This window comes from Pelophylax lessonae (assembly GCF_965119305.1).
Source record: "Pelophylax lessonae genome assembly, chromosome: 9".
NCBI classification, from domain to species: domain Eukaryota; kingdom Metazoa; phylum Chordata; class Amphibia; order Anura; family Ranidae; genus Pelophylax; species Pelophylax lessonae.
The window spans coordinates 78,829,557-78,844,540 of NC_138776.1; the positions used below are offsets into that span (position 1 = coordinate 78,829,557).

At 40.5% G+C, this 14,984-nt stretch overlaps 1 protein-coding gene across 1 annotated transcript in view; it reads right to left on the bottom strand.

The window, feature by feature from the left end:
• LOC309564224 (alpha-2-macroglobulin-like protein 1) overlaps positions 1–14,984 on the bottom strand; it is a 368,264-nt gene that overhangs the window by 201,077 nt on the left and 152,203 nt on the right. The window contains exons 18-24 of the mRNA XM_082268851.1: positions 13,987–14,116; positions 12,838–13,063; positions 11,114–11,240; positions 10,466–10,587; positions 7,913–7,967; positions 4,937–5,020; positions 3,788–3,964 (exon numbers count right to left, since the gene is read on the bottom strand). Coding sequence (XP_082124977.1) covers positions 3,788–3,964; positions 4,937–5,020; positions 7,913–7,967; positions 10,466–10,587; positions 11,114–11,240; positions 12,838–13,063; positions 13,987–14,116 — 921 coding nt within the window. The remainder of the gene's footprint in view (positions 1–3,787; positions 3,965–4,936; positions 5,021–7,912; positions 7,968–10,465; positions 10,588–11,113; positions 11,241–12,837; positions 13,064–13,986; positions 14,117–14,984) is intronic.

The window sequence follows — 14,984 nt, forward strand, 5'->3', positions numbered from 1 at the left end:
GGACTGGGTGGCCATGGAGAGGCACTGCTCCCGGTATCTGACCCAGTTCCTGCTTTGGACAGACCCTCACAACTTCCCTTCTGAAGTTAAACACCACCCCTTAATCAACACCACCCTTACCATCTATCACAAGCTAGCAAAATCATATAACTTATCCACCAACCCGAGCCCTCTGACTCCGGTTTCCCACAATCCAGACTTTGTTCCAGGTCTTAATATAAAGTGCTCTGCTGACCATCCTTTGCTCATTAAACATTGCATTCGTGATCAAAAAATCCTATCTCTTCACGAACTAAACAACCTAAAACCCCAAAACATCTCATTGAACCAGTGGAATTATATCCAGCTGCACAGCTTTGTTCAAAATAACAAAAAGAAAACTTTGTGGGCTAGACAACTAACTGCTTTTGAGAGGATATGTGAGAGACAGTCCCCAATATCGAAAACGACATTGATGACCTATCAGTGGCTTATAGCCCCGTCGCCGAATTTTGACGACAAATATAAGAAATTATGGGAACTCGAGTTATCACGCAAAATTTCTGATAGGGAATGGGAGAAGGCCTGTGTATTTGCCCACAAATGCTCCCTGAGCACAAAAACTCAAGAAACGTCATTTAAAATCCGCACGCAATGATACATAACACCAGCGAAAATGAAGACGTGGTCCCCACAGTACTCCGGAAGGTGTTGGAGATGTCTAGCTCACACAGGCACATTTCTACATATTTGGTGGAGTTGTGACATAATCAAAACCTTTGGAACAAAGTTGTGCTCCTGATCAAACATATCACTGGTTCTACCTTAGAATTTAATGCGGCAAGCTGTTTATTACACATCAATAAACTCTCATATGGGTCATCTAAAAAGTTTCTAACGAGACATCTACTTAACGCGGCCAAATCTCTTATACCTTTATACTGGAATTCCAAATCCGTCCCCTCGACTAAGAATTGGGTAGACAAGGTAATTTCCACATATGAAATGGAGGAAACTCTAGCCATCAAAAAAGAAAACAGCGGACTCTTCCATGACATGTGGAGACCATGGTTGATATTTACTCTTTCTTCGGATTTTAAAAAAATGACTGAAGATTAGCAATCTCACAATCAACCCTCACATTCCACCTGGACCTTTAGTATACGCTTCTACAATGAGCTACTTGATCAAGTACCACTTATCAATAGTACTCCATTACCTCCCCCTCCCTTCCCTTTAGTTTTCCTTCTCCTTCTCTTTCCTCTTTACTCGTCTTCTTTAATTCCTATCTTCGCTTCCTTCCCCGCCCTCTAGTGGCCTTCTTTGAGACAGGCATATGTCTTTGGTCCTGTCTCATCTGAGAGAGGGTATCCAGTTTAGATACCCCCATTATACCTCAGGAGCTGACTTACATGTTTTATGTTGTTGCACTAACTTTTGATCCAACATTACATGATGTTGTAATTTATGTACATGTTGTACAGTTATACCAATATGTCATACTGCCATTGTTAATACTGTACATGTTTATTATTGCGATTCAATAAACTTTTATTGAAAAAAAAAAAAGAAAAACAAACAAACAAAATTAATAATTCACTGCCATATTTTTGCAATTGCAAGTCATAATATTTCTTTACTAACGAACTTATAGCCAACCTACTTGCTGGCTAGCTTTAAAGTGAGCTGGGGACCTTTTGTAATAACCAACTTATACCAATACTGCATCCTCTTAAACCAACGATGGTTCTCATTTCTCATTCATAAAGATGGCTTGAATAAGAATGTCTGTAAAGCTCAAATCCATTGGTCAGGCTTGTTCTGCCAGTTCAACCAGGAATATCTTAATCCAACTAGCTGCTGTGGGTAACTAAGTTTGTATATTAGACTTGTATATATGAAGGAGACACATTATCTCAAGCTAAGCTGGAGGCTGGTGCTTGAAATCTAGGCAGGTGCGTAGGCCTTGGTGGGTGTCTGAGGGCCCACACATATAGAACATCCAGCTGGTATAAGTGTACCAGTGATCTCCCTTCTGTGCTATTGTGTTCTAAAAGGGTGACCACCACCCTGCCAGAACACAGTGGTCAGCGCTTGCAGCCATTGGCTGCCAATCAGTTGTTGGTTTCCCAGCATGCTCGTTCGACTGAAGCCAGTTGTGAGATAGCCTTCTGTCAGACAAACACATGTACACACGGGCCAAAAGTGTGATGGTTTCTACTGTAATGGCTGATTTAGGCTGATATTCAGCTTGTGTGTACAGGGTTTAAATTGGACATGAGGGAGCCCATTGAAGTCAGGACTGACCTGTAAAATATAGATAAAAAGCATAGACAAGGCAAAGAATAGCAGTGCAGAAAGGTTAAGGTGATAGTGACGAGGCATTGCTGAACAAAATCAGAGGTACTCTAACAAAACTGTACGTATCTTAAACATTGCAATACATATTACATTATCCAATAAATCGGGCACATACACATGTGTAGGTGATTCATATTCTGTATGTATGGACGCAACACAGCACCACTTCTCTTGTTCTGTATGCTGTGTGTAATTATGCTAAGGAACTATAAATTGTTTTCATAGCAAAAATGTAGAAAACACTTTGGTTGTTATAATAAAAACTGGGTAGTAATATACCAAGCTCAATATCTCTAAACCACACAGGTTTATATCACATATATTTAAAGCCGAATTTAACTCAGCAGTTTTCTTTTTTTCATGGGCCCACGAGAGCTGTTAGTCATAACGGCAGACTTACCTGGTAAGCTCTTCCTTCCAGCACTGCGCAGACAGTGCTCCCGCTGACCATGGATGCTTCCATCTTCTCCTGGTCTTTCTTCTGGGTTTGCACTGTTCTGCTGTTTGATTGGACATGTCGTGATGAAGTCACTCCTGCGCCTGCGCACAGGAGTCACGTCATCATAGCACAGAGCAGTGCCATAAAAATAGGCTGAGCTGAACATGAGCAGCTCAATGTACATTAACGCTGACAGGCAGAAAAAAGCAGTTATGACAGAAGAGACCAAAAGGGTCTCTTTTTCCATAAAAGTCCTACCTGTCAGCCTTTTTTTATTTTTTTGGGTTATATTCTATTTTAACCACACCCACACTCATTTTATACCATAGTATATGAAGTGCATTGTTACCTGATCGGTTTTTGCACAATCAAAAGGTTGCGACTCTTCACAGCAGGCACCTCCGTGAGCCCCAGAGTGCTACCAGCAGGTTCAGGATGGAGAATAGAAAATTGCAGTTCTGCTTTCCCCTCTCTTTACACTGAACCTGGAAGTGCTCAACTTAACTCAACCTGGATTCATACTGGAGCCCTGGCTTAGTTGCCTGGCTGGCTATAGTTTGAAGTTCTGTGTCAATGTTTTGGGGTGTAAAAGAGGCTACAGAAGGTGAAAGTGTTTATAACAGAAGCTGGGAGAAGTACTATGTATTAGCATATGAGGGAGGACACTGGTGCCATAGCTTACTGTCCATCAGAGAATCACATGGTAATATTGAAGCCTTGAGAAAACTTCTAAGGTATTTTCCTATATTGAAATATGTGAACAAGATACATATATGGAATGGACTATTTCTAGGACCCTGTTTAGTCCTAATATGGCACAGGATTTATACATTAAAGGGATCAGTTTACTGTATATATTAATGCATGAGGATACAACACTGGGGAAAAAGGCAGTCATCAGGACCAGCAGGAGTCAGCAGATATTCTACACATTATTGTTTAACTCTTTGCAGAGGTTAAAATAACAATTTTGGACAGACATGTTACAATTCGTAATGTATAGCTTACCGCTCTTGAGAAATGTTATAGCTTTGCTGTGGATCTTATCGGTCATCTGATGAGTCTTCTCCAGATACTGCAGAATGAAGATGTTGGGGGCAAAAAGGATCATGTTCTGTTCTCCACACCCATATGGCATGGCCAGGAGCTGGTCTAGGTTTTCCAGAGCTGTGCCCATCAGATCACCTAACAAAGAGACAAATCAAAACAGATTTTACAAATAATGAAAAGTTTTCCTATGCATTTAATGGTGTTCAGAAGCATTTCATCTATTGCTTTGCACATAGCAGAGTCCAGAGAGGATTAGTTGTGTGGGCCAGTTTACCACCACGTAAATTCCATATCTGCAGTTCCAGAAGATTATGGAGATAATCCTCTTCCAAGACTGTCCTGGCTGTTTTCCATTGCTGAAAAGCTACAATAAAAGCTATTACTCCATTTTACATGGACCAAGGATAGTAGCTAAAGTGCTCTGCATGGTACATTAGTGAGCCAAGTATATAAAGAACTGAATGCCACATCTTATTGTCTCACTGTCTGAAGCTGGCTACACACTTTACAATTTGTATACAATTTTCTTGTACAACTTTCTTTTAGATTTACTAAAACCATATAATATGAGGTCAAACCTAAACACTTTCAAACTGTATGCAATCAGACAGGCCCTTGCACTACATAGTTAAAGGTAAATCTTAACTAAATTGAACAACAAAAATTGCATAATGTGTATCCAGCTTTAGAGTATGGAAACCTAAAGGGCAAACCGTATTACTAGTGCATAGAAAGATCTGAAGGCCACATCCTATTACTAGCGTACTATACTGTATGTCTTTTCTACACTGAAATCACAAGACCCGTGTTGAGCCCTGCTCAGGCTCTGTTTTCTGAAAAACAAAACATCCCTCTCTCTTCATCACTGTAGTATAGGGGGAGGTGCTCAATAGTTCAGAGTAAAACTAAGAGGACTGGTTAAACTCCTTGAGATAACATAGGCAGAGTGCACTGGACAGCACTGGATTTCTGGCAGGATCTACAAACATTTTTTTGCACTACTTAAAAGATATCATAAACATTATAAATGTAATTTTAGGGAGACCAAAGAGAAGCAAATAGGAAAAGTTCACTTACATACACTTTAGGTTGTTACATACAACTTACCTAAAACAGTTACATATGCTCTTTCAGAATCTTTTAGAATATTCTCTGGAATTTGCAGAAAGATGTTCTCTGTCTTTGAGTCTCCTAATGTAAACACACTGGTGTTAAATACACAATCACAACAACAACCATATTGGGCCCAGGGACCATTAAATCTTCCAAAACTTTCAATAACCCAACATTAAACAACCCCCCCCCCCTTACATTAAAACATTTATAAATGCTATTTATTTATAGAAATTCTGGAAGGCTCTGGATGGGCTGGGTGTCACTGTGGGGAATTAGCATTTTGGAGGGGGTTAGTGTGCTCTGTAGCAGATGTAGTGACCCTAGTCTAGGGGATACATTTTCTGGAGGGGATTGGGGTTCCCCAGGATGCTGGAGGCTTTTTAGGGGCATTGTGGGTTGACTGGAGGGCACTGTGGGAGCTAAGAGGCACTGTTGGAAGTTTAGGGAATTATGGGAGGCTGAAGGGTACACTGGGGGCTGAGGGCTCTCAGGGGCATGAAGACACTGAGGGGGGGGGGGGCAACTAGCACTATGGGACCTGGGAGTCACTGTGGAAGGTTAGGGGATCTGCAGTTGGTTGGAGAATCAGGAGGAGAGAGGCTGCAACCTGGCAGGGGGCCACAGCCCAGTGCTTGAGAACCACTGATATAGACTACACAGGTTTGTTTTGTTCTCAATAAAGCTGAATTTCACTTGGTAAAAGCTCCCAAAGCCAATTGCGTACAGCTGCATCTTCCAATTTATCTCAAGGGATGGCTGCACGCAGCAGCTGTTGGTCCTGGGAGAAGGAACATGTAGACTCTGTATGCTGTAGAGCCCTTGAACAACTATGTGCATTAGGCCTAAAGAGAAGAATTACCTCTAACTTCCTGGCAGAGAACTTAGCCCTAGTATAAATCAACCTTTTTAGCACTTCAAACTTTTTTTTTTTTTTTTTTTTTTTTAGGGGGGTAGGTGTATTTTAGGTAGTTTTAGTTCATTTAGATTAGAATTTCGTATTTGTTTTTTATTGCTATTTTTGTACTGTCACTTTAACTTTTTAATTTGGCTTTTTTCCATCAGCTGATTTTTCTCTTTCTGTGAAAATACTAAGATTTCTAAGGGCTCTTTCACACGGGCGTTCCGTATGTCCGTATATCACCCTATCCGTTTGCAGGTGATATACGGACATAATGCATGTCAATGGGTTTGCGGATGTCAGCGGATGATCATCCGCTGACATCTGATTTGCGTCCTTTCAGTTCTGTTCCGTTTTTTGGAGTGGAACAGAACCCTATTTTTCTTCCGTTAAAAAAACGGAACGGATGCAAAATCGGATGTCAGTGGTGTCATCTGCTGACATCCGCAATCCCCATAGACTTACATTATGTCTGTATATCATCCGCAAACAGATGGGATGATATGCGGACATACGGAACAGGTGACATAAGTGTCATCTGTGTCCGTGAAAAAAAAAAAAGTGCCGCAGCGGAAGAAGAAATCAGAGCGGCCGTGTGAAAGAGCCCTTAGGGAGGCTGTTTGTGACACAAGAACAGGTCCTTGGAGTTGAAAGGAGCATTTATAGCCTAAGGAACAACTTAAAGCACATTGAAAACCACCAAAAGCTCCCTTCATTCTCCTTCTCCAATACAGGTTGTCAAAATGGTGAGACTTTATGGAATTATAACACTTTTGTTGAGATTTCAGGGGAACAAAAACTCTAAATTTTCCATATCCCCATTGAAAGTCCAAGCTATGCAAGTTTAAAATGTTCTTTTCATTATGTCTAAGCTGTGCACCTATCTAAATACTATCAGCTTGCAGTTATGCCCAGTGTTGCCAACCATCAGTTAATTTATGGACAGTTTGTAAAAATCTGTGAAACATCGGCCAAGGAAATGGATGGGTCAAAACGATCCAACCATCTCTCACAAGCCCATTTGATTTTTTTTTTCTCCTGCCCCCCCCCCCTGCTAAAGTGCCACCTCCTGCTCACCACTACCACTGCTTGTTTTAGTGGTTGGTTGCTAGGACCGCCCAGCCCACCTGTCCTGGCAACCTTACCAGAGGAGGAAAACAAAACTTCCTCTTCCCACTCCTGGCTGGGAAGTCATTGGCTGAGCAAAACACTGATTGGCCCACCACTTTCCTCCTTCCCTTGGCTGTGCAATGTGTATGAAATCCTAACATTGCCTTTCCCACCCCACTTCCTGCTGTGTTGGACGTGTATGCATGCTGCGCTGTGCCCTCTGTTGCAACATAAGGAGGAGCTGGTAGCATTTCCAATGCAAAAGAGGTGAGCATGTTATTGCTAATGAGGAGCCCTGACTCAGGCAGGCGACAGCACGTCCTGCTAGCACTACCTCCCCACCCTTTGTTACCCTGGACCGCCCTGACAACATGCTAAACGTCACCACCGCCTACAGGGCTGTAAGGACACCGTCCCCAGCTGACCAATGTCCTAGGAAGGGGGGCATAGCATTGATGGGCAGACTATGAGGATTGTACTAGAATGTTACTCAATGGACTGCTAAAGTTAGAAATAGATTTTGTTTAATGATCCTCCTTTAGGCCCCCTTAGGCTACATTCACACTGGCGATTAGGGCCTCTGCGAATTGTAGCGGCAGTTCCTTCTGTGGCTGTCAGCAGTTCTAAGGGGACAGATGCAACCACAGGCCCTGTTCACTATAATGACATTGCCAATGGCCACAGCTATTCGCTGCTCTCTGCACAGCCTGCAATGATCACTGCTGGAAGCACCTGTGTGTCCCTGTTAATGAGAATCATCTCCTTCTTGTAGTCTGGGTGGGCAACTGCTATCTGGTTTTCTTGCATCTGGCAGTTATGATGAGTTTACTTAAATTTTAACTGGAAAGGCACTGGCTTTGGAAATTATCTATTGTTTATGGTACTGAGCCCAAAAACAGGCAAAAACATGATGTGTTCTTCTATTACCCACAATTATACATTTCACAGTAATTCCTCACCAGCTTGAGTACAAAGAAGTGAACTGTAAGACTTGTCTTGTAGGACTCCTCCAGGCTGCAAGTACAAATAAACAAAGTTTATAGTAAAAAGAAAGGTTCTGCGCTGAGGATAGACGAAAGGCTGCAGCCTCCCTCAAATATAACCAAAGGTTATATAAGTATAGAAAAGGAGGGGGAGAGGGGTATGGCGCTGCCTAAGAAAAAATGATAACCAGTTGTGTGTGTACCTGGTACACAAATAATAAAAATCAATATAGGTATGTAAACTATATGAGAAGAGTAATAATAAAACCGATAGCTATACCTCAAACGTGTAAAAAATCCAGTGTAAAAGTGACTGTGACTAAGCATATAGAGGAAAAATGCATAAATAAATAAATTGCACCTTAAATATATAAATACATAAAATGACATGCACAAAAGCACTACTAAAGTGACTCTGCAAGGTGATGTGCCAAGAAGATTGAGGTGAACAATATATATCACACCTAGTACATAATGCGTGAAAAACACTATTAAAGTGACAATGATAAATAAGTGGCAATAAATAAAAATAAATATAAAAATATTCAGGTAAAAAATCCAATGTATCATAGCAACAAGGAGCACGGGCACTTCCTTACCTTACCACCCCACCCAGTATTGCTTTGGACCAACACCTAGGAGGATTCCTCACTTGATCGCATGGCCATTTTCAAGCACGGCCAATTTCAAACACGGACATTTGCATTGGACTTTTTACCTGAATATTTTTATATTTATTTTTAATTATTGCCACTTATTTCTTTCTTTTTTTTCCATAACACTTATTTTAACACTTTCATAAAGATATATCACTGCTATTTTATTATTATTAATTTTTTTGTTGATCCTACTACCTCAGTGCACATCACACTTCATTATTGCACAGCATTATTTAGCTTTGTCACTTTAATAGTGTTTTTCATGCATTATGTACTAGGTGTGATTTATATTGTTCACCTCAATCTTTTTGGCAAATGACCTTGCACAGAGTCACTTTAGTAGTGTTTTTGTGCATGTCATTTTATGTATTTATATATTTAATTACATTTTTAATTTAATTATGCATTTCTCCTCTACGTGCTTAGTCACAGTCACTTTTACACTGGGTTTTTTACACATTTGAGGTATAGCTTTTGACTTCATTATTACTCTCCTCATATAGTTTACACACCTATATTGATTTTTATTATTTGTGCACCAGGTACACACACAACTGGTTATCATTTTTTTCAGTGCCATACCCCTCTCCCCCTCCTTTCCTATACAAATAAAGTTTACCTAAAAAACTAATTAGACCATGGGGAAAGATGCGATTGATGAGATGTTATGTGCAGTGAAGCACAGTAGCCAATCAGAGTTAGACTTTTTGTAGGCAAATAATTAAAATGTAAATCTAATTGGTTGCAGTGGTTTGCAGCACTTTGTACAACCACATTTTACTATTAGAATGCTAGAGTAGCTTCTTGTTTCTGTATAAGCAAATAATAAGGAATGAAGGGATTTTTGCAGACAGTTGGCTGGATATACACCATATTACCAAAAGTATTGGGATACCTGCCTTTACACACACATAAACTTTAATGGCATCCCAGTCTTAGTCCGTAGGGTTCACTATTGAGTTGGCCCACCCTTTGCAGCTATAACAGCTTCAACTCTTCTGGGAAGGCTGTCCACAAGGTTTAGAAGTGTGTCTATGGGAATGTTTGACCATTCTTCCAGAAGTGCATTTATTAGATCAGGCACTGATGTTGGCGAGAAGGCCTGGCTCGCAGTCTTCACTCTAATTCAGTCCAAAGGTATTATATTGGGTTGAGGTCAGGACTCTCTGCAGGCCAGTCAAGTTCCCCCACCCCAAACTCGTTCATTCGTGTCTTTATGGAACTTTCAATGTGCACTGGTGTGCAGTCATGTTGGAACAGAAAGGGGCCATCCCAAACTGTTCCCACAAAAGTGGTAGCATGAAATTGTCTAAAATGTCTTGGTATGCTGAAGCTTCAGGAGTTCCCTTAACTGGAACTAAGGAGTAAAGCCCAACCCCAACCCTTGAAAAACAACAACACACCATAATCCTCCCCTTACCAAATGATTTGGACCAGTGCACAAAGCAAGATCCACAAAGAAATGGAAGTCCTGACCTCAACTCGATAGAACAGCTTTTGGACTGCAAGCCAGGCCTTCTCTCCCACATCAGTGCCTTACCTCACAAATACGCTTCTGGAAGAATGGTCAAACATCCCCATAGACACACTCCTAAACCTTGTGGACAGCCTTCTCAGAAGAGTTGAAGATCTTATAGCTGTAAAGGGTGGGCCAACTCAATATTGATCCCTGCGGACTAAGAATGGGATGCCATTAAAGTTATTGTGCTCTCTGTGATAAGGCTCTCCAGATTCTGCTGCAACCAAAAGTGTGTCTAATATAGCAATGCGCCACAACTGTAAACCCAGCACAACACATTTTTCCTACCTTACACAGTAAATCACCTGATAAAATAAACGTATTATGAGATTGAATTATCACCATACTAACCTGTACAAGCAGTGGCTTAATAATTGTATCAGAGCTGCCTTGTCTGGGGACAATGGGTATCTCATTCTGACACAGTTCAAATGAGTTCACGGCTTCTGTCCTCACTGTGATATTTAATTCTCCTGTAAAAAAAGAAACATACTAAAATCACAAAGTAGCAGCTATTACCATCACCCCACTAGGTGTACCTAACTGGACTCTCCAGCAGTATAAACTGCAGAGTTCAGACCACCCAATCCAAAAGACGGGGCTCCTTTTTATCGGTAGCCAAATAAAGAGAAGCCTTAAAGATAAAAATATGGAAGCTGCCAATGCTGACTTGTTTTTTTTTTTAAGTATAGTTAAAAGCAAAACATTTTTTGGTTTTGGATAGAGTGGAGAGGGATTTCAACCCCTGTCTGAGGAGTTCAGACTATTAAGACTTCAATACTAGCTTCAGACTTATTTCAGGTCAGTAACTCACTATGTCATGAAGCCAGCTTCAACATGACAATCGTGGAACCTGCACCCTTTAAAAATAAGTCAACAGTGGTAGCTCCAGTCATAGGAGAAGAAACGTAACTTTTATTTTTAAATCAACCCTACAAAAGTTGGGTATTGCATTGGATATTGATGTTATTTTACTTTCTCGCTGGACGCACGGCTCACCCAGCTTAGATGCTTTCAGTTTCCAGTAGAAGGTTTTGCTTTCATCGACACTTAGACAACTGCTGTACTGACAGTCACTACATGGCTCCTCATCTAATTCTAAGGAAGGTAGCAGGGTGGTTTGTACCTGTCAACAGGGAAAGAAGTCTTTATAATTAGTTGTAAATTTAGGATAGAGTTAAAAGCACAATATACAGAGCATGTAATGATGCAAAAATTTAGTTTTGTGGTGCAGTAATTGTGATTTTTAAATAAACTTACATAATTTAGATCTGTGTTGAATTGTAATTGGTTTTAATGATATATTGCATTTTCTGCATTGCCCCTCAGCAAACAAAAGGTTAGTAGCACCAAAAGTGCTCTGGACAGGACCTAAAACTAGCATGTGGACAAGGCCTAAAGTGCCTTAACGGGGAGAATGTGGAACTGCACTCGCTATAATGCTTAAACCATAATGAGGAGCCATGGTTGTGTCAAATTAACATTAAGGTGGTACTCCAGACTTACAAGCGAGCCGTACACTTGCACAGTTAACTCTTTGTAATGCGTGGCCATACTTCTCACACTGTTGACACTAATGTACTTTGGACACCACTTCTGTTAGAGAACACCCCTCCCTTCAGGTGTGCAGCATTTCTTAGCGGGCAGCGTGGAGTATGTACTGGTCTACCAACTCAGCAGTCATGAGATTTTTGGAGACTTCAGACTGGACAATGTAGATGAACAATAAAGATCTTTTACTGAAGTAGTTGCAGGTAACAAGTAAACAGTTCTCCAAAGACACCTTCCACACGCTTTCCTGTACAAAGCTCCCTAGTGCCCCAAAGTAGTGCCCCATGAGGTAGTCATAACTTAGACAGGTGGCTAAATCCAGAAAAAGTCCTTCTCAAGGCAAGAGTCCATAAGAGGCAGTAAATCCACAAGAGGTAGCAATATTTTATAACAGGGTCCAGTTAAGGTGGCACATGTCCATATAAGTCCAAAGGTTGTAGACCCAACTGGAAACTCCGACTGGGCTCCCCTGAAGGGGTGGTTAAGACTGACAGCATTCAGCTACATTTCCCTGGTCGGCTTTTCAGGGCACTTAATGAGACCTATTTATATAGTATGACCTGCAGGGGGAGGTAACCTTCCTAAAAAAAGAGCGGGAAAACCTGTCCAGCAGTGTTAACCCTTCCTTCTCAGGATCAACCAACTCAGCAGGTCAAGCTAAGAACATGTGCAACAGTTTTACAGTGTAACAAGTAGATTTGACACATAAATATAGTTAACCTGATTAACCTAGAACCCTTTTGGAAGCACCTGTTTGCAAGAGCATCAGTGAAACTGGAGTAATTTGCATGTGTCTTTACGTCCACTGACCAAACACTATTACTGACCATCAATGCGTCCAAAAGAAAATGTTGCACAGCAGCTAAGTGGTTAGCACTTCAGCCTAACAGCACTAGGGTCGTTGATACAAATCCCAACAAAGACACTACCTGCCTGGAGTTTGCACACTCTCCCTGTGCCTGTGTGGGCTTCCTTCCACACTCCAAAGATGTGCTGGTAGGTTTATTGGCCTCTGTCTAAATTGGTCCTAGTATGTGTATGAAAGTGAATTAGGGAGCTTAGATTGTAAGCTACTTGAGGGCGGGGACTGATGTGAATGTACAATATATATGTAAAGTACTGCATACATATTTGGCTTTATATAAGTACCTGTAATAAATAAATGTTCTTACCTTTATACTTTGCTTTAGGTAGTTAAACACAGTGGCTTTGAGAGTGAAAGTTTCTCCTCTCACTACAGAGTACGGGAGGGCGAGATCCACAAAGAACGGCTGGAAGACCCTAAGGGAAGCAGGAGGAGACATGCCAAATCCACTGGGGCCCATACACAGGGCCCCGGCATTCCAGTCTGTGATGGTGTCTGGAGCCTTGTGGTGGAATTCAGCTCTGCCAGCATCCCTGAAAAGAAAAAGAATAAGCAATGAAATAAAGATATTTAAATTAAAGTCAACACACCTTAAACCTATTTTTTAATGCTGGTGGGCAACTTCCTGTGTCATTAATTATTGCAGGCTCCATTGGTAACTTTCCAAAATATACTACTAGAATCCCACTGAGATGCTATCCCTGAATGTACAATATGGAAAAAATATATGGGGGAAGAGGTCATTTATAATAACCTCAGGAACTTGAGATATAGGGGCTGATTAACTACAGGCATATAAGCAGATGCTTTGCAAGGGAATTTTCTTTTAGCCTTTTGAATGAGGTGATGCTCTGCTGACTTCCGTTATCCAATCATGTGCAAGCAAAAGTACAATTTTTTTTAAAACATTTTGCTTACCACATTCACTAAACTGGGGGAAAATTCCCTTGCCTATTTGCCTTTAATAAATCAACTACCTTGATTCATTGGCTGGTAATTCCACAAGCTGCCATATGTCCAAAACTAAACTAAAATCACAAACTTGTGATATTATTTGCCATGGTAAATTATATACTGTATGCTACATGCTAGCATTTAATACAACTGTACTCACTAAAATGATATACTCACTTTAGGACAATAAGTACATATTTCATGGCAAGAAGACCATAATGCGCATCCTCCTGCCCCAGAGTAAAGGTAAAGATGTTACCCTTATATCCTTTGGTGGTATACCACCTCTATTACATATAAATGGTCCAGGTACAATAGTAGCCTTTCTTGCAGCAAATTGGACATAGTAAGCTACAGATTCACCAAAGTAAATAGGAAGTTAATAGGGCCTCAACCCTCCACCAGTCCATTCATGTAGAATAATTCCTTAAACATTTAATAGACTTGGCAGCTTATTTGTATAAACATTCTGTAAAATTTATTTTTGCAGAGGCTTACTCACCCAGCAGTTACCAACTGCCATATCCATGTCTCTGGAAAGTAAACCCGTGGCTTCTCCTTTTCTATTGGGATATTGGGATTCCCGACTTCTGGGAAAGCAGACTCCATTTCTATATCACCTCCATTAGTAACTAAAGGTTCAAAAATATAGTAGAGATATAAAATGTTTAATGAGCGAATCCAACAAAATGTGATTCACTCCTGAATAAAACAAGTCCTGATGAATGTTTAGCAAATCCGAGGATTTGAGTGAGTTACATTGATGTCTGTGCAGAATGGGGGAGAGGGGTGTTGAGGTAAATTCTGTCCATTTGTGGGGTTGATAGGTAAGTTATTGTCAAAAAAGGACATGGGAAGCAAGGCACAACCATGGAGGACTTGTGCAAATGCCACAAATATACATTTTTTTTCTAAATACTCTATAGCAGGAAGACAATTCTTTAAAGTCGTTTTGAGGATGACATGTTAAATATGCAATTCTTTAAATTATAGGATGGGGGGGGGGTTCCTTAAAGTGGTTATAAAGGGTAAAGATTATTTTACATTCATGCATTGAAGAGGGATTTTTGTTATTTTAAAGGACAAAAAAAACACAAATCTTTGGAACATTTTAAAGCTGTACATGGTATTCAGAGCTTAATGATTTACAGGGACAGTCTCAGTGATAGCACACTTTAAAAATGCATATTTGGGTGTGGACTTGAATTATTTTTTCTTTCACAAGTTAAAGAGATTAGCTTGTATGATGGACAGAAACAGCACCCCAATCCACTGTTAAAAGAATCACATGCTGAAAACAAAAGGCATCTCCACAAAAAAATGGTCAGCAACAAGTGAAGGCAGCACTTTGAGCAACCAAAATTAGGCCCATAACAAAAAACAACAAAAGACTAAAATAAATTTAAACCCCAAAATACATTGGTCCACCCCCTAAAAATGCACTATTTATTTTTAAGGAAAGCCTTGCAGCAAAAAAATATATTTTTATGACACTAGAAC